At 41.7% G+C, this 26,539-nt stretch overlaps 1 protein-coding gene across 1 annotated transcript in view; it reads right to left on the bottom strand.

Moving 5' to 3' along the window:
* LOC144781700 (cytochrome P450 2G1-like) overlaps window positions 1-26,539 on the bottom strand; it is a 322,006-nt gene that overhangs the window by 21,035 nt on the left and 274,432 nt on the right. The window contains exon 7 of the mRNA XM_078660675.1: window positions 676-863. Within this exon, the coding sequence (XP_078516801.1) occupies window positions 676-863 (188 nt within the window). The remainder of the gene's footprint in view (window positions 1-675; window positions 864-26,539) is intronic.

Raw genomic sequence — 26,539 nt, 5'->3', positions numbered from 1 at the left:
TTCCTACTCCAGCTGGAATAAATCGTAACTGCAATTTAGTCATCGCAAGTCAGAACTGGCAATTCTGGCCCTCCTGCAGTGCCCAACTCATAATCATGCTTTTAGTGCTGCTTCTGTGCAGATATCATGAATCACTTCTAGTAGGCTCTTGCTACCGTTTTATCATTGAGAATAAATGATGTACAGTCTCTCAACATAGTGTGATTATAGGACTGTAATGGTCTGCTTAATAATTGGGTTGCCACTGGAATGCCATTACCATCTGCATCATGTCTGCTAACAAGATATATGGGTGAATGCAGAAGTGGGTAGTCAAGTATTTGCATATTTATTGGTAGCTGTCCCAATACATCACTCCTTTACATGAGCCCTTGAGCCATTTTCTTTAAAAACTTTCCACAATTTCTAAATTTGGAGAATGAGTGACATGGTTGATGCTCATTCTCAAGCAATCCTAATTATCTTCATAGATCACTAACAAAGGATTTAACAACAAACTATCATGAATAATGAGTAGTATAGCAGGCCAATTGGTATTCAATTGGGCAGCAAATGTTTCACCTTTATCAGATGGTGACAGAGCACGCTCTGTGCTTATATCAAATGTTTAAATTTGACAGACAATCAGTTTTCAGAACACAATTCTAGGATACTCCTTCTTTGTTTCATTTGTACCTTTGGAATGGTGTAGCCCCTAAAAGTTGTGTCCCGTGTCACGGAATGTAGTACATTCAATGGGACAATATCAATAAAGCGCTGGATCTCATGGATTACAGCTTCAGTGTATGGCATCTTGCTTCGGTCCTCCGTACAAGGTAGGCGACTTTGACCAATCACACGGTCAATCTCCTGGTGCACTTTTTCTGTTTGGAAAACATATTAATCTGTAAATATCAACATTTGTGTTTTCTCAGTTATTCCTATTGTGGATATGACATACAACAAACATCTCTTTATAATCACAGGCTGTTGTGTGTTATGTAGAAACTGTGTGCTGGTGATGACCCATTTTTCTATACAATGGTACTGAAACATTGAGTAGTAACAAATGGGCCAAGGAGAGACTTTGGACGAAATTAACACCATTCAATTTCATTCAAATTATTGACAAATCATCTATATAACTGACAACTCACCACTTCACCACTAGTGCTTTTTTTTGACTCACTAGCTTTGACTAATCTTACTTAACCCCTTCGATGCTTGTGACGGAACCATTCCGTCATCAGTCACGGTTGAGCTGTGCTGATGACGGAATGGTTCCGTCACGACCACACCCTGTTCTGGAATGTCCAGCACCGGGGGAGAATCGGCGCCGCACGCAAGGTGTTAACATATAACTCTGAGTGTGACACTAATCACTGAAGACTACAGTATTTGGATGTATGTTTTTTGCATATTTATTATATGTGTGTGCCATGTAAAATGAGGCAATGAAAAGATTCAAGACAGTTTATCTATTTACTATCGATGTATTCCCCTCATGATATTAACATCCAAAGAAAATGTGCCATCTTCATGATTTTTTATCCCTGTGCATTGATTAGTCTCAATCATCTGTAAAGCCGACTAATCATGTAACTATAAGCAACAACACCTTAAAAATGAAGCACATAGCGAGGCAGCTTCCTTCTCTTTGGGTACTTCAAGCTAAGGATAAACTGCTTATGCATCTTGCAGTTAACAGTCCAAACAAATTACGGATTCTATCACAAAAGCTTGACACCTTTCCCAATAAACTTTTTGTCTTAGTGGCTTGAACTCTATGATAACATAGACATTTGCATGTTTCAACAAACCTAGGCTGTTTCAGATATTTAAAAAATAGTCACCATGATTTATAGTATTGAGTCTTTCCAGTAACTTATGAGATATGGCAAATATTATGTAATAACATAGATCTTAACTGCATGGCAAAGGTGTTTCATGTTCATGTTTTCTTCAAGATTTTAAATCCAATTATCCAAATTACTTTTAATAGTAATAGACTTCTGAACAAGAAATAGTGCCTTAAATAATGTACTCTGTGCACCTTTTTAAGCTGGAAACTAGAGTTGCTCTAATGGCTATTCTAGCAGAACATTTTATTGTCAATGTGAACCTGACTTTTGTAGGCAATATTATCTTATGTGTTATGGTATCCTCCAAATGTCAGTCCATGACATTGGTCTCTCTCACTCATTTTGCTAAACATCTAATTGATCAGAATTTACAAGAAGGCCTAAATGCCTGTAATGGAACATCAATGTCCGACCTGCCTCTGCCAATATATCATATTTAGAGAAAACATATAGATATATTAAATGAGGCTTCACAATGTGTTTTGATAATTGACAAGAACATTGTAAAGGTATCAGAGAGTGTTAATAGTTTCTAAGTTCCCAAGTATTGAGCCCCCCCAGGTGAGATTTGATTCATTAATATCATTGAGGCTCAAATTAATGAATCCTCCAATTACAAATTTCTGGTTCCTGTTCATGATATTATCAAAAAAATTGCTATAAATCTTGAAATAAAATCAATTTTTCTTAGTAATAATATAAAAACATAGGATACAACGTAACAAATATTTAAATCAATATTTTGTCAAACAATATTGCAATGCCAAATCAGACTAGATATAATACTAATGTTGACCAGAAAAACCTATAAAAAATCTAATGCATGAGAAGATAACAATGGGAAATAAAAAATGGGACAAATCTTTTTTAGTCCATCAGTTGCACACATTTAATCTTATTGTTTGACCATCTTAACAAATTGTCTTAATTTTTGTGCGACTCCCTCGTGAAGTGTTTTGTCTCTGAACACTGTTAAATAATTGAACATGGATGGGGGTAGAGGTACTGCTCCCAATTTTGAGGTGTGCACACTTTTCTTTGGACCAGAGACGGTCCTGTTCCTAGATCATCATTTCTCAGTGAAAAAATTCATTCGGAGAACTTATTTCTTGTAACATATTCAGTGTAACATTTATTGATGATATTTTCTCATTCAACTCGTTTTTTTAGATATCAGCAGATTTCATTTTTTTAACGCATTCCGCATTTAACCCAATGCATTTCGGGTACAAATGGACCCTTCGTCAGGGGTCTCTATGGAAAGAATCAAAGAACAATTTTGAGCCCACAGCTACGTTCAACATAATACAAAGAGATACAAACGATCAATTTAAACGAACATAATAACCCGTCTGCAGTTCAAAGTATAAAACTACACAACTAGCGATTAATGTACTTTCTATGTCAATGGCTCTAAACAGTTGCACTCACTGCATTCCTGCAAAAATCTAGAGCAGATAACACATGTATGCAATTTGCGGTTATTCTCAAATCGGAACGGCAAGCGTTCCGTGTCAGTTACTCACAGAAATGCTGTATTTCAAACCGCCTCTCCTTCTCACCAATAGCGACCTGGTTAGGATCACGTATGCTACTCTATTTTTAATGTGTGATCTTATTGGTTGGCTGCGCGGTCACGTGACCGCCACTAAGTCCCAATGTTTACATGTATATATTTCGTATAAACCAACTAGTGTGGAGAACCCACTAACGCTAGTATATATTCTGATAGTCTCTTTCAAAATTGCTCAATTGTTCACCATAACGAAACTCTCATGCAAAATTCTATCGTTATTCATATATCAGTTTCGCAATCTCGAGACTATTATAATTCAAAACGCACTGGATTTCAGACTTAGGTTCTAACATCGACATAATTCTACATCAAGCAGAAATACAATGCATTTTTCAATGGCATCAAAGTATGTAAACATATGATAATGTAGCTCAAGTTACGGTCCTAATGTGTCGGCCATATTGGAATGGAGTGTAGCATAGATACTAAACACATGTTTTCATCATCAGAGACTTTTGGTTATGTTATAATTTCACAATAACCCCGGGGATAGCCCTGTTCGCCGAGGCTATATCAGGACCAATCTCATCACTTTCTCTTAATTTACAAAAAACATGCTAATTCCAGTCTGTCATTAAGCCCATCCGGCTGAAGGCTTCCCATCTTTTTTATCCAGAAATATTCTGATCTGAGTCTCATTTTGTGTGTGTCCAAATCTGGGCGTGCAACAACCACTTCTAGTATGGTGAAGCGTAATTGAGAAATATTATGTCCTGTTTCTGCCCAGTGTGCTGCCACTGTCGATTTCAAATTCTTTTGACGGATGTTACTTTTATGTTCAGTAATTCTTACCTTTATCTTCCGTTCGGTTTGCCCAACATACAATTTCCCACACGGGCATTTGATCCCATAAATCACTCCTTTTGTATCACACGTACTTGAATGTTTTAATGGAATCGATTGACCAGTTCTAGGATGTGTAAAGGACGATCCAGTTATTACATTATTGCAGTGTGTGCAGTTTTCACATTTGCGCATGCCTTTGTAAGTTGTCTTGTTAGAATTCTTTTCTTTCCTTTTCAACAATTCTTTTAAATTTTTTGATCTACTGTAAGCAAATGTTATTCGTTCTGCAAACAAAGGTTGAAGATCAGGTTCTTGAGTGATGATGGCCCAATGTTTCCTCATGATGTTGCTAATTTGCAATGCCTGCATAGAATATTTGAGAACACACACTGTGAGTTTTTGATCAGTTTTATCTTTTTTTGTGAGTAGAGACTCTCTTGTCATAGCCATGACTTTATTTTTTGATTCTTGTAGAAGTTTATTTGGATAACCTCTTTTTTCATATTTTTTGATCTGTCTGTCGATAGTGTCAGAAGCATCCATGGCATCTGATGTGATCCTTTTGTAGCGGATAAACTGAGATAATGGCAGATGTTGCTTCAAAGCTTGATGATGAAAACTGGAGTAGTGCAATCCGCTGTTACGGTCCGTTTCTTTTATATGTACATTAGTGCATATTTGACACTGTTTTATGGATACTTTTACATCCAGAAAAGATAATTGATGTTGATCAATCTCATGTGTAAACTTGATTCTTTCATGTATCACATTCAATCTCTTGATATTAGTTTCCAATTCTTCTCTCTTGCCTCTCCACATGATGAAGATATCATCTATGTAACGTTTATAGACCAGCAGGCCGATTTTCCAGTCTGGGTTGTTGAGTATGTAATCATTCTCAAACTTGGACATAAATATATTCGCGTACGATGGTGCTCCAGCGAAACCCATGCTGGTTCCACTGCATTGTGCATAATAATCTTCTTCCCATTCCAGGTAACTATGGAAGAGCGCAAAATGTAAAATTTCCAACAAATTTTTTTTTTCTGGTCCCTCAATTTCGTTCTGTAATAGACACCACTCCATTGCTTCAAGCCCCTCATTGTGAGGGATCGAAGTGTATAATGCGGTAACATCAATTGAACTGAGCCAGATTTCTTCATTTTCTGGAATCTTCACCTCCTGTAGAATGGTTAAGAATGACGTAGTATCTTTTATGTGGGTGCACCAGTTTTGAACTAGTGGTTGTAAAAACCAGTCTAAATATTGTCCAATTGGTTCAGAGAGAGATCCGCAAGCTGATACGATTGGCCTGAATGGTGGTCGTGTTAGGTGCTTGTGCACCTTGGGCAACATGTAAAATTGTGGCCTCCTTGGATGTTTAATATTCAAGAATTGATAAGTTTTGTTGGTGATCCATTTCATCTCAAGAGCCTTGTCTAGTATCTCTTTGAGTGTAGCAGCAAAAGTTTCTGTCGGATCGCATTCAAGTTTATGGTAAATGTTTGTGTCTTGTAAATGCTGATTAACACTTTCTTTGTAGAAGGTTGAATTCATTACCACAAGGGCTCCCCCTTTATCCGCTTTTTGAATGGTTATTTCAGTCATATCTTTCAAAGATTTCAATGTATTCCATTCTTTCTTTGAGAAATTACTTTTAGTACCACTCTTGTAATTGATGTTTTTGATTTCTGTGGTGATCACACGTTCATAGGCATCGATTGTTTTATGTGATGTGGGGGCACAAAATGTGCTCTTGACTCTAAATTCTTTCTATGTACTTTCTCCTTGGTCTGTGGGTGGAAGAGTATTGAAAACATTTTTTAGCCTCAATGTGCGAAAGAATTTAAATAATGCAATTTCAGTCTCTTCCGGGTTAGATTTGTACATCGGGACAAATGTGATGCCTTTGTTCAGTAAGTTCAGTTGAGCTTTAGACAATGTCCTGTCTGAGATGTTAATTACAAGTTCGTTTTCTTTTTCTGGGATCTCAACTCTCGATCCATTACGTCTAAAAAAGCCTTGTCTGTTGAAGCTTTCTGTCCTGTTTTGAGTTGTATCGGACTCTGATACCACGCTCTCCTGAGAGGAACTGATGTTTGTAGAAGGTTTTTGCCATTTTCTTTGGTTGTAAACCTCTGCATAGGTATATAGCTGGGCAGAGGTTTACAACCAAAGAAAATGGCAAAAACCTTCTACAAACATCAGTTCCTCTCAGGAGAGCGTGGTATCAGAGTCCGATACAACTCAAAACAGAAGACCAATAGAGAAGAATGCACCAACAGGACAGAAAGCTTCAACAGACAAGGCTTTTTTAGACGTAAGTCCAGCGGCCAACAATGTACCAACAACATCCGTAACAACAGAACCCTTAAAACCAGGAGGGGAAAAAGAAAAGGCAAAGGAGTCAGCGGCGGATCGAGAGTTGAGATCCCAGAAAAAGAAAACAAACTTGTAATTAACATCTCAGACAGGACATTGTCTAAAGCTCAACTGAACTTACTGAACAAAGGCATCACATTTGTCCCGATGTACAAATCTAACCCGGAAGAGACTGAAATTGCTTTATTTAAATTCTTTTGCACATTGAGGCTAAAAAATGTTTTCAATACTCTTCCACCCACAGACCAAGGAGAAAGTACAAAGAAAGAATTTAGAGTCAAGAGCACATTTTGTGCCCCCACATCACATAAAACAATCGATGCCTATGAACGTGTGATCACCACAGAAATCAAAAACATCAATTACAAGAGTGGTACTAAAAGTAATTTCTCAAAGAAAGAATGGAATACATTGAAATCTTTGAAAGATATGACTGAAATAACCATTCAAAAAGCGGATAAAGGGGGAGCCCTTGTGGTAATGAATTCAACCTTCTACAAAGAAAGTGTTAATCAGCATTTACAAGACACGAACATTTACCATAAACTTGAATGCGATCCGACAGAAACCTTTGCTGCTACACTCAAAGAGATACTAGACAAGGCTCTTGAGATGAAATGGATCACCAACAAAACTTATCAATTCTTGAATATTAAACATCCAAGGAGGCCACAATTTTACATGTTGCCCAAGGTGCACAAGCACCTAACACGACCACCATTCAGGCCAATCGTATCAGCTTGCGGATCTCTCTCTGAACCAATTGGACAATATTTAGACTGGTTTTTACAACCACTAGTTCAAAACTGGTGCACCCACATAAAAGATACTACGTCATTCTTAACCATTCTACAGGAGGTGAAGATTCCAGAAAATGAAGAAATCTGGCTCAGTTCAATTGATGTTACCGCATTATACACTTCGATCCCTCACAATGAGGGGCTTGAAGCAATGGAGTGGTGTCTATTACAGAACGAAATTGAGGGACCAGAAAAAAAAAAATTGTTGGAAATTTTACATTTTGCGCTCTTCCATAGTTACCTGGAATGGGAAGAAGATTATTATGCACAATGCAGTGGAACCAGCATGGGTTTTGCTGGAGCACCATCGTACGCGAATATATTTATGTCCAAGTTTGAGAATGATTACATACTCAACAATCCAGACTGGAAAATCGGCCTGCTGGTCTATAAACGTTACATAGATGATATCTTCATCATGTGGAGAGGCAAGAGAGAAGAATTGGAAACTAATATCGAGAGATTGAATGTGATACATGAAAGAATCAAGTTTACACATGCGATTGATCAACATCAATTATCTTTTCTGGATGTAAAAGTATCCATAAAACAGTGTCAAATATGCACTAATGTACATATAAAAGAAACGGACCGTAACAGCGGATTGCACTACTCGAGTTTTCACCATCAAGCTTTGAAGCAACATCTGCCATTATATCAGTTTATCCGCTACAAAAGGATCACATCAGATGCCATGGAAGCTTCTGACACTATCGACAGACAGATCAAAAAAATATGAAAAAAGAGGTTATCCAAATAAACTTCTACAAGAATCAAAAAATAAAGTCATGGCTATGACAAGAGAGTCTCTACTCACAAAAAAAAATAAAACTGATCAAAAACTCACAGTGTGTGTTCTCAAATATTCTATGCAGGCATTGCAAATTAGCAACATCATGAGGAAACATTGGGCCATCATCACTCAAGAACCTGATCTTCAACCTTTGTTTGCAGAACGAATAACATTTGCTTACAGTAGATCAAAAAATGTAAAAGAATTGTTGAAAAGGAAAGAAAAGAATTCTAACAAGACAACTTACAAAGGCATGCGCAAATGTGAAAACTGCACACACTGCAATAATGTAATAACTGGATCGTCCTTTACACATCCTAGAACTGGTCAATTGATTCCATTAAAACATTCAAGTACGTGTGATACAAAAGGAGTGATTTATGGGATCAAATGCCCGTGTGGGAAATTGTATGTTGGGCAAACCGAACGGAAGATAAAGGTAAGAATTACTGAACATAAAAGTAACATCCGTCAAAAGAATTTGAAATCGACAGTGGCAGCACACTGGGCAGAAACAGGACATAATATTTCTCAATTACGCTTCACCATACTAGAAGTGGTTGTTGCACGCCCAGATTTGGACACACACAAAATGAGACTCAGATCAGAATATTTCTGGATAAAAAAGATGGGAAGCCTTCAGCCGGATGGGCTTAATGACAGACTGGAATTAGCATGTTTTTTGTAAATTAAGAGAAAGTGATGAGATTGGTCCTGATATAGCCTCGGCGAACAGGGCTATCCCCGGGGTTATTGTGAAATTATAACATAACCAAAAGTCTCTGATGATGAAAACATGTGTTTAGTATCTATGCTACACTCCATTCCAATATGGCCGACACATTAGGACCGTGACTTGAGCTACATTATCATATGTTTACATACTTTGATGCCATTGAAAAATGCATTGTATTTCTGCTTGATGTAGAATTATGTCGATGTTAGAACCTAAGTCTGAAATCCAGTGCGTTTTGAATTATAATAGTCTCGAGATTGCGAAACTGATATATGAATAACGATAGAATTTTGCATGAGAGTTTCGTTATGGTGAACAATTGAGCAATTTTGAAAGAGACTATCAGAATATATACTAGCGTTAGTGGGTTCTCCACACTAGTTGGTTTATACGAAATATATACATGTAAACATTGGGACTTAGTGGCGGTCACGTGACCGCGCAGCCAACCAATAAGATCACACATTAAAAATAGAGTAGCATACGTGATCCTAACCAGGTCACTATTGGTGAGAAGGAGAGGCGGTTTGAAATACAGCATTTCTGTGAGTAACTGACACGGAACGCTTGCCGTTCCGATTTGAGAATAACCGCAAATTGCATACATGTTTTATCTGCTCTAGATTTTTGCAGGAATGCAGTGAGTGCAACTGTTTAGAGCCATTGACATAGAAAGTACATTAATCGCTAGTTGTGTAGTTTTATACTTTGAACTGCAGACGGGTTATTATGTTCGTTTAAATTGATCGTTTGTATCTCTTTGTATTATGTTGAACGTAGCTGTGGGCTCAAAATTGTTCTTTGATTCTTTCCATAGAGACCCCTGACGAAGGGTCCATTTGTACCCGAAATGCATTGGGTTAAATGCGGAATGCGTTAAAAAAATGAAATCTGCTGATATCTAAAAAAACAAGTTGAATGAGAAAATATCATCAATAAATGTTACACTGAATATGTTACAAGAAATAAGTTCTCCGAATGAATTTTTTCACTGAGAAATGATGATCTAGGAACAGGACCGTCTCTGGTCCAAAGAAAAGTGTGCACACCTCAAAATTGGGAGCAGTACCTCTACCCCCATCCATGTTCAAATAAAAAATGGGGACATGCTCTCAGATGCCTTTTCTTGTCCAGAGGCCCAAGCATACTGATGTATAGCTGCTGATCGGACCCCTTTTATAACACTTCAGCACTGCGGTCCATATTGCAAGCAAGATTTAGTTTTTCGATTATGGCCCTCTCTGTCCCATCATTGGGATATGGTAGAACAAATGTCTGGCTCAAATATATATTCTGTTTCTCAGTATCATAAGGAATATGGGGGCACATGCATTAAGGTAATCATTTACGATTACCAAATAGCGAATTTTAAGGATTCGCTATTTGGTAATCGCAAATGCCTATGCATGAAGGATTCACAAATAATCTTACGAATACTTAACGTTCGCTATTAGCAATTCGCAAATTGCTAATCGCTATTAGGGAATGCATTCTTGTTTATTCCTATGGGCCAACAGGCCTTCATGGAAGGAGGTGAGGTGGTGGGTTCACCCGAGCGCTGCCAGAGAACAGAAACACAGCGTGGCCACACAGAGCGCACCAGCGGGGTATTATCAAGGAGGCTGGCCAGCGCAGTTTACACCAATTCCCCCCCCCTCGCAGCCCTGATACTACACGGACCTGGTGATCACCTGATTGAAGCAGAATCTCTACTGCGTCCTCGTCGGATGAAGTAACGGGGCTTCTCGGGGTGGCGGATTGCGAGGGACATCAGTGGAGCCAGCACAGAGGGTATTGAGTAGCATCCAGATTGCCCTCCTGAACGCCCGCTTCGTGAGGTTTTTGCCAACTTTGTTCTCCGACAAGGTATAATTACATGGCCGGTGTTTGCTGGCCTTTCGGCAGTCGTCAATTGAAGTTGCCTGACCCTGGGATGGCGTCTTAGTTGTACGGGAAGCACACTATCTTGCCATGCGGAGCTGTGCTGTTTAGATCAGCAACACCTTCCAATATTTTAAGTAAGACTGTGTCCCCTTACTGTAATGAGCGCCATTTCGCACAAATCGGTTTCCACCAGCATGACAATCCTCCCCAGAGCAGGTCCTGGCCCTGAGATAGCGCCTATGATGTAGCTATGGCAGGCTCCTACGGCCCGCGACATCACCCGAGCACACACGGCCGTCCTCCCCATACCCCCTCATCAAAACTTAACACCAAGTACCTCCCATGCAAGGCACAAATCTCCGACCGCCTGGGCCACACTACACGTGACTGACTATCAGAAGCTTCCCCTCCGGTGCAATGATCAGGCGAGAATACACTCGTGGAGGAGGATGCCTGACTCCACCATGGCGGCAATGCTAGCCACGTAAGATCTCTACTAAAGCAGGTATTGATGGGGCCAATTGAATCTGTAGAGACTACTAATGCAGTTGACTCTGTCCTCTAGAATCATCAGGAGGCAGCGGTCGAGGGATTTCAAAATACCTGGGTGCCTGACCTTGACATGGCCTACACACAAACGGACTAAACAACTATGCTCCTACCTCCTATTCCTCACTCTCGAAGCCCTTCCTCCACCCACCCCCTTCCCGCTCCACTGGACAGCAGTAAATAGAGAAGCCCCTCCAACCACACCGGACTCCATGGACTGGCTCATCGTGCTTACACCAGCGAGGCTAGGGGTTCTCCCCACCTGGCTCACCAATCATGACATACATTTTGAGATCTTCCTCCAACCGCTGAGACCTAGCTAGCTAGCTGTCCATTGCCCGGTGGAGTTACCTGTTAGCTAAAGAGGAGATGGGTTGTGGACTTCCCCCTCAGCCATCACCTACCCAGCTGGACTTTGGGCAGACTTTTCCTTCGTCTCACCATCGTATTCTCCCCCTACCTTTTACCCTAATGAGGAAAATTGAATTTTGCCCTGTTATGTGTCCCTACGTGTTCCCCATCGTATGTTATATGTGCATGATTAATATGCATATTTACCCCCTTGACTGAATAAAGACGCAATTATAGTTGTGTCTAACGTTAGTATGTTAGTTATCCAGTCCTCCTGAAAGCAACGAGTATCAGGCCTGTGTTGCCAACGTCTTTACATTGTGCACGTTAAATCATCGAGTTGCACCCGTTTCTAGGCCTCACAGGGCCCGGACACCAGATTCAAGCCTCAAGTATCCTGAACTCCGAGGAGCGATGCAGCCCCTCCCGCATCCCTGACCCTTCACTTACTCCCTGCCAAGCAGTGCGGTGCCCGGCCTGGCCTGCCTGCCTGTCTGCCAAGAATATGTTATGCTTACAGTTATCAGTTCAGCTCCCCGGTTTCACATTCCTAGCTAACGAACTGCATAAACATCTTCATCTACAGTCTAGTCTTTCTGTCTCCATGCAAGAGAATTACTGAATTAATATCCATAGACGATTCATAGCACACGCAATACATAAAGAAATATATGCATGCATTAGCCTTAGTGACAAGTAGCCTCTGCCCTGATGACTTTTAGATTCAAGCAACATGTACTCCAAACACAAGATATCAGATAAGCTATAGGTACAGGTCGTTCTGACATCCCAGACTTTAGTCTCCTCTAGTAGTGCTAGAAGTCAGAGCCCCCAGCTCTCCCCAGTTACACGTCATGACTCGTTTTGCGCGTACCAGTAGGTTAAAGGTTCCAGCTGCCCAGGTAGCCCCCTCCATGTATCCACCCATTTATGACACTTCTGTGACGTCTACATCACATGTCTCCGTGCACGCCCTGTGCACGCCTTCTTTTCACGCCCATATGTTCTTATCTTCCGTTTGTCACTTGTTACGCCTACTGTATTCAATGCAATTGTACTGTTTTACTATATATACTGTATGATGTTAATGAGATGCTGCAGCTGCCATTCCCCTTTGTCCTGTGTCTGTCCCTTCCTGAACCTTCGCAGGTGATGGAACCCGATGGTCCATTGGCTCGAGCCATCTGATTAAAGCCCTTATGACTCAGACACCTCGGATTCTGCCTCTTATTTATTGAGCTATCCTTTCCAGTTAATGCATAGAAAAATAGTACCGGTAATTATTTATTTATTTACCACAAAATGGCGCCCGAATAGGGACGAGCCCCTTCCCCACGCGCCGGCGATGTAACGCAGGCCCCCTGACCCTTCTACAGCCGTGACGGACCCCTACTGTGCACGTGCAGATATTTCTGCTTCAAGTCTCCCTCAGGCCCACGGAGGAGACGGAGACTGCGGTCCGGCATCCAGACGAGGCGGTGAGGAAGGCGGATCGTCCCGACCAGAGCCCAAGCCGAGAGAGCAAGGTCCGAGGTATCCGGAGGCCCACCTGTGTCCGAAGTCCGAGGCGCATGCGTAGTGTGTAGCAGTAACCAGACGTCGTAGCAGTCCAGTCCAGTCCGAGGCCTTCAGTTTTTCTTCCCGGTGAGTACCGTTGCTGGGGAAGTATCTAGACGGGTTCATTAATTTGTGCCCGGTCCGACGGGTTTGGGTACACAGATCCGGTCCGACGTGTTCACTTAGGTGGATACGGTATGACGTGTCTCTTTAGGAGACCGGTATGTTCTGTACTGTTTTAGCAGTGCATCCGTTCTGTACTGTTTTAGCAGTGCATCCAGTAATTCTAGTAAGTCTGTTCTCGAGAAATTCAAGTATTATGTTTTCAATGTATTAGGTACTATCTGTTCGAACTGTTATTAATGTGTTTTTGATGTCGTGGTATGAATGATTTGTTTCGCTACTGCATTACTGTGTTCATTGTGTTCAAGTTCAAGTACGGTTCAAATATGCCGCTGTTTTCCAAGTTACATCAGATAAAAACCAGAAAAGGGTTACTCGAAGAATCAGTTCCTGTCCCTCCTAGGGACAGTCCTGGACATTTCATGTATCATAAGCATGGCTTAGATGCCATACTGTATCTAGATTTATGGGTGGACTACACCAAAGATCTCGAAGAGAAATATAGATGGCCTGTTTCAGGAACTTGGGATGCTGAGTGCATCATGAGAGTAGAAGAAGCATTATGGAAAAAGAAAGCCAGACAATCCCAGAAAGACGCCATAGAATTGTGGCGTAAAGAATCGCATAAAAGAATTGAAAAGGAATTCAGAAAAGCAGAATTAAGTAGGGAATCCTCAGAAAAAGCCCAAGAAAGGGAATTACTAGAAGAAGGTGAACGAGTTAGAGCAGAACAGTCAGACAGACAAAGAAATGCCCTTATTAAAGGCATGTATCCCCTTCTCGCCGAGGGCCTGCCGAAGGCGACCCCGGAAGCACCCTGTAATTTACCGCCACCATTGGTCCCGACTAAGCTACGTCATAAACCGACCGCAGCTGAAATTTTTCTTTCTTCCTATTTAGACGACACTGTCCCAGAATATGCAAATCCGAATCCTACTCCGCCTGTTCAACCCCATCACCCTGTTAATCACGTAATTACTGTGCCTCCAGCCATGGGTCCCGGGAATCCTGTCCATATGCCAGTACCCCCGGACCAACCCACATTACGTACACCTACTTTACCAGTCACGTTACCAGCAGCTGCGCATCCAGTATTAATTGACGATTCTAGTTCAGGAGGAGCAGGGGGAGGTATTCCTATCACCCCGCCTCAAACCAAGCGCCTGACGCTAAGAGAAGCAGCATTACAGCGTACGCCAAAAGTGGCCACGTGCGAAGCCCTCAAGAAATACCTTACTGATTGTAGATATGATCCAGTGCCAGGCGAAGATCACATGATATTATATTCCGTACGTTTACGACGAGTTGCAAACTTCTTGACTACCATGCCAGATATGAAGGAACATCTAGACAGAATATATCATTTCATTCGAACAGGGGAGAAACCAGAAAGTATTCACGAAGCTATGGCACACAGGAAAGTGGAGATTCAAAGTATGATTTTGCAGTTTTTGATAAATTGCTTAATAAGAGAACAAGATCATCCTGATAAAAACAAAGACGAGATGAAGGTCCTGACAAGGTGGAGTGACAATATAGCAGACGGAAAACACAAGACACAGAATAGTATAGAAACGATGTACAGAAAGATTCGTAAAGAAATCATAGGCATACACGAGAGGGAGAAAGCAAGAGTAATAGCAGAGAAAGAGAACGATTCTTCAGACGAAGATGTACACAACGAGAATCCCGCCAGAATAGCGTATGTAGGTAGGACGAGATTTTCTGATAGACGCACACGCCTAGATTACAAGAAAGCTTTTCCTCCTCCAGTACCAGAACAGTGTTCTCTTGAACAATTATTCCAGGCCACCGATAAAGTTCTGAAACTACGAATAGGTTACAGTGAGCTTAGTACCATGCATGAACAAGAACTAGCCCGATCAGCAGTACGATGGACTAGTGATTCTACCACGTTTCCAGACGAAGCAGTGGCTCAAATGTTTCTGAAGCTGCCCCCAGCCGAGCAGCGACTGGTGGGTAAGTACATGATCCAGCATCTCATTACATTGTATGAGAGTCAGCATTCTGATCCAGGTCCTTTATATAATGTACTGAACGAGTTACTCCTAAACCGATGGAAAGGTCTAGGTACCGATTTAATTAGTGTCATTTTAGAACAGCGCCATAAATACAGAACGTTCCTGACTCCGCATTTTGTTCCTGTTTCACCCCCATTCCACATAGATAGACAGAATCCGTTGCGAGAAGTGCATCCTGTTAAGGGAACGGGGGGTGAGCTCGAACGAGTATTTGTTTACACCCCTTTATTGAAAATAGAACTACTCGAGATGAAGAAGTTAGTGCCCTGTCACGATAAAGATCCAGCAGGGTTCCACCGAGAGTTAAAAGACATGCTCCGTATGGGAGAATACACGTATCCTGATATCATTAAAATGTTAAAGGTCCTGTTGCCTGCAGGCATATATATGAAAAACTCAAAGAAAAAGAATGGGAGGTGGGAGAGAAAAAGATTGACTGGACAGCATTAGAGAACGAAGATAAAACACGAGTTCCAGGTACTGGTCTTGGGGATAAAGCCAAGGAATTGCCCGAGTTGTTAATACAAGTCTTGCCAAGATTACTAGCCACGAAAAAGGAAGACTGGGATGCCATCTCAGCCTGTAAACAGAAACAAGACGAAGACACTAGTGATTTTTATTCCAGATTTGAGAAATGTTTTATTATAAATAGCGATTTGAAAACAAGTAGTGAGTCGTATCCACATCTTTTTGTTACTAAACTAGTTGAGAATTCCTTACCACAAGTTAAAAATCGAGTACTAAAAGTCGAGAGTACCTGGCAAGCTAATACCCCGTCCCAAATGCTACAGATGTTACAATATCACCAGAACCGAATCAGGGAAGAGCAAGAACACGAAAGAAGACGTATGAAAGACACGAAAATGAAAGTATTAGTTGCACAGTCTGTTCCAATAGATAGTCACAAGAGGGGTACGAATCAGACTACTCATTCTGCAGCTCCCGTTAAAGGGACATGCAATTACTGTAAACAGCCAGGTCACTATATAAACGAATGTGCAGTTCTGAAACACAACATAGCCACTGGTAAGACGAAAGAGAGACCGCGTCCTCCAAGACAGGAACATGTTCCGCAAAATTCGCAACCACCGCAGAACGCACCACAGACAGTTACGGGGCCGCAGCCTATAGCTGCTACACAACACGTTACACAGCAGATGTACCAGTATGCACAGTCAGATTATCCAGAATACCAGCAGTATTCATGAAACAGCCTAGAGAGGGAGGTTGGCTTGCCTCTCATCGAGGTTCCTGTAGATCAAGAGGGTCCCTATGTACACAGTCAAGTATTAGGGAAAGACAGAAAGTTTCTGATTGATACAGGGGCAAGTAGGACTACCATCAGTCATGACGAGGTTCCAGGGGCTCCTCTCTCAGGCTCAAGAAATGTTTCCCTGGGATTTTCAGGAAAGCCTATTGTTAATGAAATATCGAAACCAGTTTCCCTAGAAGTTGGTCCCTTGTCCCGAACTACAGACTTGTTACTTACGAAATCATGTCCAGAAAATTTACTTGGTATTAAAACATTGAAAGAATTAGGAGCTGTTATTTGCTGCTCTCCGGAAGGAGTGAGATTGTTTTTACGTGATTTTAAAGGACATTATGTGTTACGTGATTTTGATCCAAGATTATTGAATGTACCACAGCATTTATGGGCGCAAGGTCCAACTGATGTAGGTTGTATGCACATTACACCATATCGTGTTACTCTGAAACAAGGTGTTGTATTACCACGAATTCGACAATATAAGTTGCCACCTGAGGCTGTAGCAGCCTTATCGAAAATCATTGATGAACTCATTGCTCAAGGAGTAGTTGTAGAGACTGACTCCAATGTATGTAATTCTCCTATCATTCCGATTCTTAAACGTACTGACCCAAATGCACCTCCAGTTTATCGATTAGTGATTGACCTTCGAGAACTTAATAAATGTATCATACCCCAGTACCCAGTGGTTCCAGATATCTCTTCCCTATTGACTGCCATTGATTCTGAAGCTACGTTCTTTACTGTTATTGATCTCAAGAACGCATTCTTTAGTGTCCCCATTCATCCAGACAGCCAGTTCCTTTTCGGATTCTGTTTAAATGGAAGAAGCTATAAATTTACACGTGCACCTCAAGGTTTCACAGAAAGTCCCAGTATTTACAGTCAAGCACTGAAACGACAACTAGACAGTATTCACATGCCAACTGACACTGCCCTGATCCAGTATGTCGATGATTTATTGATCACAGCCCGTACAGAACGTGACTGCGAACGAGCATCACTGACAGTTTTGTATTTCCTGGCAGAAATGGGGCACAAGGTGTCCCCTTCGAAACTGCAATTCTGTGTCCAGCAAGTGGTATACCTTGAACACTTGCTGTCCAAGAGGGGTAGACAGTTGACACCTGATCGTATCCAGTTAATAGCACATCTTCCACAGCCCAAGACACAGAAGGAGGTACGAGCTTTTATCGGCCTCACTTCTTACTGCAGACAATGGATCCCTCAGTATGCATATCTAGCCAAACCACTGATACAGTTAACAACACAGGAGGCAGTGACATCGACTGTCCTCCCTTGGACCCAGGAACATACACTTGTTTTCAATGAATTAAAGAAAGCTTTATGTCAAGCTCCTGTGTTAGCGACACCAAATTACAGTAAACCTTTTACACTTTTTGTCACTGAACGTGATGGTACAGCATTATCTGTTCTCACACAAGATCAAGCAGGACAACACAAGCCCTGTGCTTATTTTTCTAGCACATTAGATCCAGTAGCCCAGGCTCTGCCTGCGTGCCTCAAGTCAGTTGCAGCCACAGCTCTAGCTATCAGACAAAGTGATTCCATAGTGTTAGGACACCCCCTGACAGTACAAGTTCCACACTCCGTGGAAGTTCTTTTAAACCGAACACAGACTCAGCACTTGACAATTGCACGTTTAACAGGATATGAACTGACACTGTTTCAGCCACACATAGAGATCAGACGCTGCAACATATTAAATCCTGCTACACTGTTACCCTCGACTGTTCCAAATCCTGACACACATGACTGTGTGGAAGTTATTAACATTATGACAAAGCCAAGACAAGACTTGACGGACATTGCATTACCTGACCCAGACCTGACACTTTACGTGGATGGTTCATGTATGAGAACAAGTACAGGAGAGTTAGTAGCTGCATATGCAGTGACTACTGAAATTAAAGTTATAGAAACACAACGTATTGACACCCTGTCTGCTCAAGCAGCAGAGCTCATCGCTCTGACCCAAGCCTGCATACGAGCCAAGAACCTGAAAGTAAACATATATACAGATTCACGTTATGCATTCGGAGTCGTACACGACTTCGGAGTCCTCTGGCAAGAAAGAGGTTTCATGACCTCTCATGGAGCCAAGATTCAGCATGGCCCCCTCATTCAAGCTCTGTTAGATGCAATACATTTACCGACAGCCATTGCCATTATGAAGTGCAAAGCACATACGAAAGCCACTGACACCATTTCCCAGGGTAACGACCTGGCAGATCGAACAGCCAAGCTTACAGCTCAGACTCCAGACATTCCAGTTAACATGACAAAGACAGACATTCCAGTCCCGACAACTTGCATGACAGTTAAGGATCCTACACAAGACGTACTAGACATACAGACACATGCTACCCCAGACGAAATCAAGAAATGGTCTGAACAAGGAGGGGTCCAGACAGATCAGGGATGGTTGACGAAGGGAAAAGCCACATGGTTTCTCCCCGACTCTATGGTTCAAGTCATTATTAATACAGCACACAGTCCAGCGCATTTAGGAGAAAAAGCCATGTTAGATAGCATTCAGAACCTTTGGTTTAACAAGCATCTACGAGCAGCAGCGATGCAGAAAGTGCGTACCTGCATGATCTGTTGTCAGTTCAATCCAGGTAAAGGTGTTCCCGTGGAACAAGGTGGATTCCATCCTCCTGACCACCCTTTTGAAGTCCTCCAGATGGATTATATCCAGATGGATCGATGTCGAGGTTTCAAGTATGTCCTCGTAGTTGTATGCGCTTTGTCCAGATGGACAGAAGCATATCCAGTCCCAGATTATACTGCCGCGACCACTGCCAGGCAGTTGGTTCGTGAGTTCTTCCCTCGCTATGGTTTACCCAGGGTCGTGTATTCAGACAACGGACAGCCATTCTCATCCGAACTCATGAAACAAGTATCACTTCTGTTAGGGTACCAGTGGAAATTCCATTGCGTACGACATCCCGAGGCAGCTGGCCTCGTAGAAAGACACAATCAAACCCTGAAAATACGAATTGCGAAGGTCTGTGCCGAGAAAGGTGTAGATTGGATGGTAGCCCTGCCGGTTGCCCTTTTCTACATGAGAATGGTTGCTCACTCCCGATCAGGTCTGTCACCTTTTGAAGTTATTTTCGGTCGTCCCCCAAACATGTGGGGTACACCCATGCCTCGTAAAATTACAGATGTTGACAGTAATATGCTGTCAGATTACCTAGCTTCCTTGATGTCTGCACTACTCTCTTGTCGTTCACAGGTCGCGGCTGCCTTTCCAGACAACACTCAGGTGAAACCGCACGAGGTCGTTCCAGGCGATCTTGTTTTGATCCGCAACTTTGATCGTTCAAGCCCTCTGGAGCCCCGCTGGAAGGAGCCGAAACTTGTTCTGATGACCACAAGGACCGCTGTGAAACTGGAGGGCCGGAAGGGCTGGCTACATTCCAGCCACATCAATCGTTTTCATGGACTCCGTCCAAAGACTTTTCTCAAGGACTGCCCCGATACTGACTCTAAACTTCCCCTGTTAGAGAAAACTCCGCAGCAGGAGTATAAAATCAAATTGAGGTCTAGTAAGTCAGACAGCGTTTAATTGTTTAAGTCCCTCTCGGGTGAAGCGGTTAGACAGGTTCCTGACATGTATGAGATAGACCCACATAGTGAGAGAGATAGAATCTCCAAGAAAATACGTTACTGTAAAAGTCTGCGAAGCAGATGCATTGTTACGTTATTGTTTATGTTATTTCTGAGTCTTACGATCACATGTATAAGTTATGTTTTACACGTATTTTTTCCTCCTCTTGGTCCACATGTACATCTTTCTTCTAATGATACAGTAGAGCACACATTTAGTGAACTACCCCCTCACGAATTATCCTATCGACTTGCAATGCGCAACAATACTTTTATCCGCATGTTACACTATTCGCACCAGACCAGCAATGCCACTAATTGTTGGGTGTGTGGTCAACTCCCCCCTTACCAGACAGTGAAGGGAGTTCTGCCACTCTTTCCCTATCCGTTTTCACACAATGGTTCGTGTGGAGCATGGGTTACGTTAACATCATCCTTAGACGATAAGTCCCTTTTGAACAGAACATGTGCCCCAGACAAGGAAGGTCTTTCCCATAGGACAGGGTTAGATCTAGAAAATGAAGTATATAATCTAGGTAATTTCTCCTCCAATTTCATGGTTTTGAATGTTCAGTCCGAGACTACTCCAGACTTACCTTCTATAACGGTTCTACCAGTGAAAGGCGAATTATGTGTTAGAAAGAATGGTTCAGTACACCTAGGACACAGTGATTGTACTACTGTGGTCGAATACAGTGACAGTGGGAAATCTACTTTCAAAGCTTCACGTCATTCTTATTTTGTATGTGGTCAGACCGCTTATGTACGTTTGCCCCTAGATTGGGATGGAACATGTTACATTGCATTCCTACTGCCACCAGTTTTTCTAGCTCCATCGGATTATCACAGAAATACACATCTAGTACACATCAGACATAGAAGGGAGATCGAGTCCCCAATTGTCGATCAGACTGAAACTGCATTAGAACAGTATACAGATTTCAATAAAGGTTTCTTTTTCTTCATAGGACCTATCCAGAATAGTAAGCTAATACGTAGGTTAACCAGAACCCTTGAAGCAGTAGTGAATGAGACTACTTCCGCTCTAGGTAACTTAACAGAAGAACAGTCTGCTATGAGATTTGTTGTTCTTCAGAACCGCCTTGTTCTTGACGTCATACTGGCCGATAGGGGCGGAGCTTGTAGAGTCATCGGATCTAGTTGTTGCGTTTTCATTCCTAATAACGCACCGTCTGTATATTCAGCAATAACAAGACTTCACAAAATAGCACATCAGCTACACCAGAATCCAGGCACCTGGACATGGTCCGGTTGGCTCTGGAATATAATATCTGCCTGGGGATGGAAAGTACTGTCGTTCCTAGGAATAGTAGTAATGATCATTTTCAGTTGTTGTCTCTGTTTACAATGTGGCCCTGCGATTTGCGGTTTGTGTGCTACATCTTGTATTCCAAGTCCAAAGTCCTATTCCCAGAAGATAAGAGACGAGCAAATGATGCTGTATGAACAGATAGATGGTATCATGAATATTGATGTTTCCTGAGGGAAACGTAGGGAACAAGGAGGGAATGAGGAAAATTGAATTTTGCCCTGTTATGTGTCCCTACGTGTTCCCCATCGTATGTTATATGTGCATGATTAATATGCATATTTACCCCCTTGACTGAATAAAGACGCAATTATAGTTGTGTCCAACGTTAGTATGTTAGTTATCCAGTCCTCCTGAAAGCAACGAGTATCAGGCCTGTGTTGCCAACGTCTTTACATTGTGCACGTTAAATCATCGAGTTGCACCCGTTTCTAGGCCTCACAGGGCCCGGACACCAGATTCAAGCCTCAAGTCTCCTGAACTCCGAGGAGCGATGCAGCCCCTCCCGCATCCCTGACCCTTCACTAACTCCCTGCCAAGCAGTGCGGTGCCCGGCCTGGCCTGCCTGCCTGTCTGCCAAGAATATGTTATGCTTCAGTTATCAGTTCAGCTCCCCGGTTTCACATTCCTAGCTAACGAACTGCATAAACATCTTCATCTACAGTCTAGTCTTTCTGTCTCCATGCAAGAGAATTACTGAATTAATATCCATAGACGATTCATAGCACACGCAATACATAAAGAAATATATGCATGCATTAGCCTTAGTGACAAGTAGCCTCTGCCCTGATGACTTTTAGATTCAAGCAACATGTACTCCAAACACAAGATATCAGATAAGCTATAGGTACAGGTCGTTCTGACATCCCAGACTTTAGTCTCCTCTAGTAGTGCTAGAAGTCAGAGCCCCCAGCTCTCCCCAGTTACACGTCATGACTCGTTTTGCGCGTACCAGTAGGTTAAAGGTTCCAGCTGCCCAGGTAGCCCCCTCCATGTATTCACCCATTTATGACACTTCTGTGACGTCTACATCACATGTCTCCGTGCACGCCCTGTGCACGCCTTCTTTTCACGCCCATATGTTCTTATCTTCCGTTTGTCACTTGTTACGCCTACTGTATTCAATGCAATTCTACTGTTTTACTATATATACTGTATGATGTTAATGAGATGCTGCAGCTGCCATTCCCCTTTGTCCTGTGTCTGTCCCTTCCTGAACCTTCGCAGGTGATGGAACCCGATGGTCCATTGGCTCGAGCCATCTGATTAAAGCCCTTATGACTCAGACACCTCGGATTCTGCCTCTTATTTATTGAGCTATCCTTTCCAGTTAATGCATAGAAAAATAGTACCGGTAATTATTTATTTATTTACCACACTTCCCCCTACCCTTCAACACCCCATTCATCTCATCTTCCTATGCTCTTTAAAATGTTTTTTTCTTTTTAACCGAGACCTTGCTATTTAGCCGATGCCTGGTGGAGCTCCCTGATAGCTAAAGAGGAGATGGGCTGTGGACTTCCCCCTAGGCCGTCATCTACCCAGCTGGACTTGGGTCTGACTTTCCTTAGTCTCGCCCTCGTATATCCCCCCCACCCCTTCACCCTACTCCCTTACCCTTCTACGCTTCATTTATCACATCTCCTATGCTCTTTAAATGTTTTACTAGTAACTTCTGTAACCTGTTAACTGATGTAATTTTGTAACTTTGCGGTACCTCATGTAAAGCACTCTGATACCTTCGGGTCTTACCAGCGCTATATAAAACTCATTAAATAAATAAATTCGCAATTTGTGATTACCAAATTGGTAATTGAAATTTTCAAATGCAAATCCAAGGGTGCCTGGGGGCCTAAGGCCCCCCTGAGGCACCCCCTAAAAAAGGTAAGTATGCACATGTGTAGCGCATTGAAAAAAGCATTTTTTGTGCATTTTTCAATGCATGCACAAATTACCATCAACTTCAAGTTGATGGTAATTAGCGTTTCCTAAATGCACAGTCACAGGAAATGCTACATGTATCTCAAATAGGAGATCACAAATTGCGCTTCCCTGAATGCATTCGCAAATTAGGTAATCGCCAAAAATTGTTATTACCTATTTTGCGAAAGCAAAAAGGTACATGCATTGGAAAAGGCATTTTTCCAGCCGTAAATGGGTGGATTCTGTGAATCAGCCCATATGCGACCGGTAAAATGCTTGATGCATGTGCCCCTAAATCATATTATCACATTTACTCAGAAGGAAGTCAATAGACCTATAAAATGCTGACATTTTTAAAGCTCAATTTGATCTGGTTTCCAGCACAGAATCAACATAATTGACCTGGCATTCAGGTTAAGCATTCTTATTGACAAATGTCTGAGATTAGGAGGGGATTATGTGTGTGTAGTATTCACTAATTGTCAGCATTCAATAGATTAATCGTAACCTCTGGGAGATTATGGGGAAAACAGAGATGTATCAATATATGATGTTGGACTTGAAAGTGCTGTAGGTAAGAAGCATTGCACAAGTTATCTGAGGTCCACAGGTGGAAAACTATGGCTGGCTCTCTATTAATGATTGTAGTACATCAAATATTAATCTTGGCTGAAATTCTGTTTCACTAATATAGCAATAGACTATGGGGCACATGCATCAAAGGTTTTTGCGAGTGCAAACTGCAATTCGCAAAAATCGTCCGTTTGCGCCCGCAAAAAGGCCTTTTTGCGATGCATTAAAGTTTTAGGCACTCGCAATGTAAAAAAATCACAATTTATTGCGATTTCCTAAATTGCGATTGCATTTAAGGAATAGCAACTTGTGATTCATTAAATGCAATGCTTAAAGCACTTAGAAATAGCAAATTCGCTATTTGGGGCCGCATAATTCGGAGAAATTACTCTGGTCTGTTTTTTTTAAAAACCTTGAAAAATGCACTAAAGTGCATTTTTAAAGGTTTCAGGTTACATGTGTGTGCAACATGGGTGCACATCACAATTTCTGGGGTGCAACAGGATGTCATTTTTACACCTTTGCACCCTTGAAAATGCATGCCCAATTTGCGAGTACCTATTGGTACTGGCAAATTGCGCATGCAATTTCCCATTCATTCTTGTGGGCCTGTAGGCTTTTCTTGAAGCATGTGCCTGTAAGTATCATATCATAAATCATTGGTGATTAACGAAATTTCAGCTGTTCAATCAGTTATAGCATGGGCTCGGAAAGCTCAGGATCATCCCTCATTTACCAAATGCGGTCTGGCGTTTTCACAAGCTTCTATTCTGAGAGAGCCATTGTGATAAGAAATAACAGGCTACAACCATTTAGATTTAAATGGGGTCTAGTATTGACGTTTCTAGAATTATAAATGGGGAAAATCCATTAAGGTATTCTAGAAAGATTTTTTTTGTGAAGGCCATTTTCAGCATTTATCATTTCTTACTTCTGCTTTGATGTGAAAAATATTTGGCTAGTTGATACATTTTGAAGGGTCAAATAATTGTGGAATTTCTGTTTTATTTTTAGTTTTTTCTGATTACTTGAAAGTCTATTTTGGATTCAGTACATTTATTTCTCTCAATCGCCAAAAATATTTCACCATCTAGGAGCAGAGGGGGCTGAGGCATTTGACTCTTCTTCATATTTTGAAGGCATCCAAGATGAAGGAGAATAAATAATGATCCCAACAACTCATGTCTCCCTGCCTTCTTCATGGCCAATAATTTAGAAAAGGTTTCAGCCATTAAGGGGCACATGCATCAAAGTAGGCATTTGCAAGTCCTTAATTGCAATTATTAAGGAATCGAAATTAGGGACTCTCAAAAGCCTATGCATGTAGTTATCGCTATTAAAATACCGATTTCTAAACATTCCTTAATTGCGACTCGCAAATTGTGAGTCACAATTAAGGAATGGCTTCCCATTCATTTCTATGCGAATACAAGCCCATAGGAATGAATGGGAAATTGCATGCGCAATTTGCGAGTACCACTAGGTACTAGCAGATTGCGCATGCAATTTCAAGGGTGCAAATGTGTCAAAATAACACCCTGTTGCCCCCCCGAAATTGTGATGGGCACCCATGTTGTGCACACACATGCCCCAAGGGCATGTGTGTGTGTAACCTGAAATCTTGAAAAATGCACTTTGGTGCATTTTTCAAGGTTCTTGCAAAATACAGACCAAAGTTTGCTATTTCTAAGTGCTTCAAGCATTATATTTAAGGAATCTCAAATGACACCCTGTTGCTCCCTTGAAATTGTGATGTGCTCCCATGTTGCGCACCGTCATGCCCCAAGGGCATGTGTGTGTGTAACCTGAACACATTAGTGCATTTTCAAGGTTTTTTCAAAATATGGACCTGAGTATTTTCTTTGTATTTTGCGGCCCTAAATAGCGAATCCGCTATTTCTAAGGGGTAGATGCATTACATTTAAGGAATCGCATATTGCGATTCCTTAAATACAATCGCAATATAAAAAATCACAATTAATTGCGAGTGCCTAAATTGCGGGTGCCTGACACTTTCATGCATCACAATAGGCCTTTTTGCAGGCGTAAACGGGCGTTTTTTGCAAATCGCACTGTTTGCGCTCCCAAAAACCTTTGATGCATGTGCCCCATAGTCCATTGCTGTGCTTAGCAGAAAACCTTTCCCTCCTTGATATATCAAAGAGTGAACAAATACAGTGAAAATCACAGACATCATGGACCAAAATAAGGAAACTTACCTGGGTGCAAACTGTTGTACTTCTCAAATCTGTCTTGGTGCTTCAACCTCTAGAATGCTAGGTATTCAATGTTGTTGTAGATTGCAGGCCCGAAAACAAGATGGCCACCACATGTTGTCGAATTAGCCCTGTGGTGACATTGCTCTCCCTCCTCTCTAGTAGTCGTCCTGC

The sequence above is a fragment of the Lissotriton helveticus genome, chromosome 9 (genome assembly GCF_964261635.1).
Source record: "Lissotriton helveticus chromosome 9, aLisHel1.1, whole genome shotgun sequence".
NCBI lineage: Eukaryota > Metazoa > Chordata > Amphibia > Caudata > Salamandridae > Lissotriton > Lissotriton helveticus.
The sequence above is the reverse complement of the archived record's forward strand: the minus strand, read 5'-3'. Positions and strand labels throughout refer to the sequence as shown.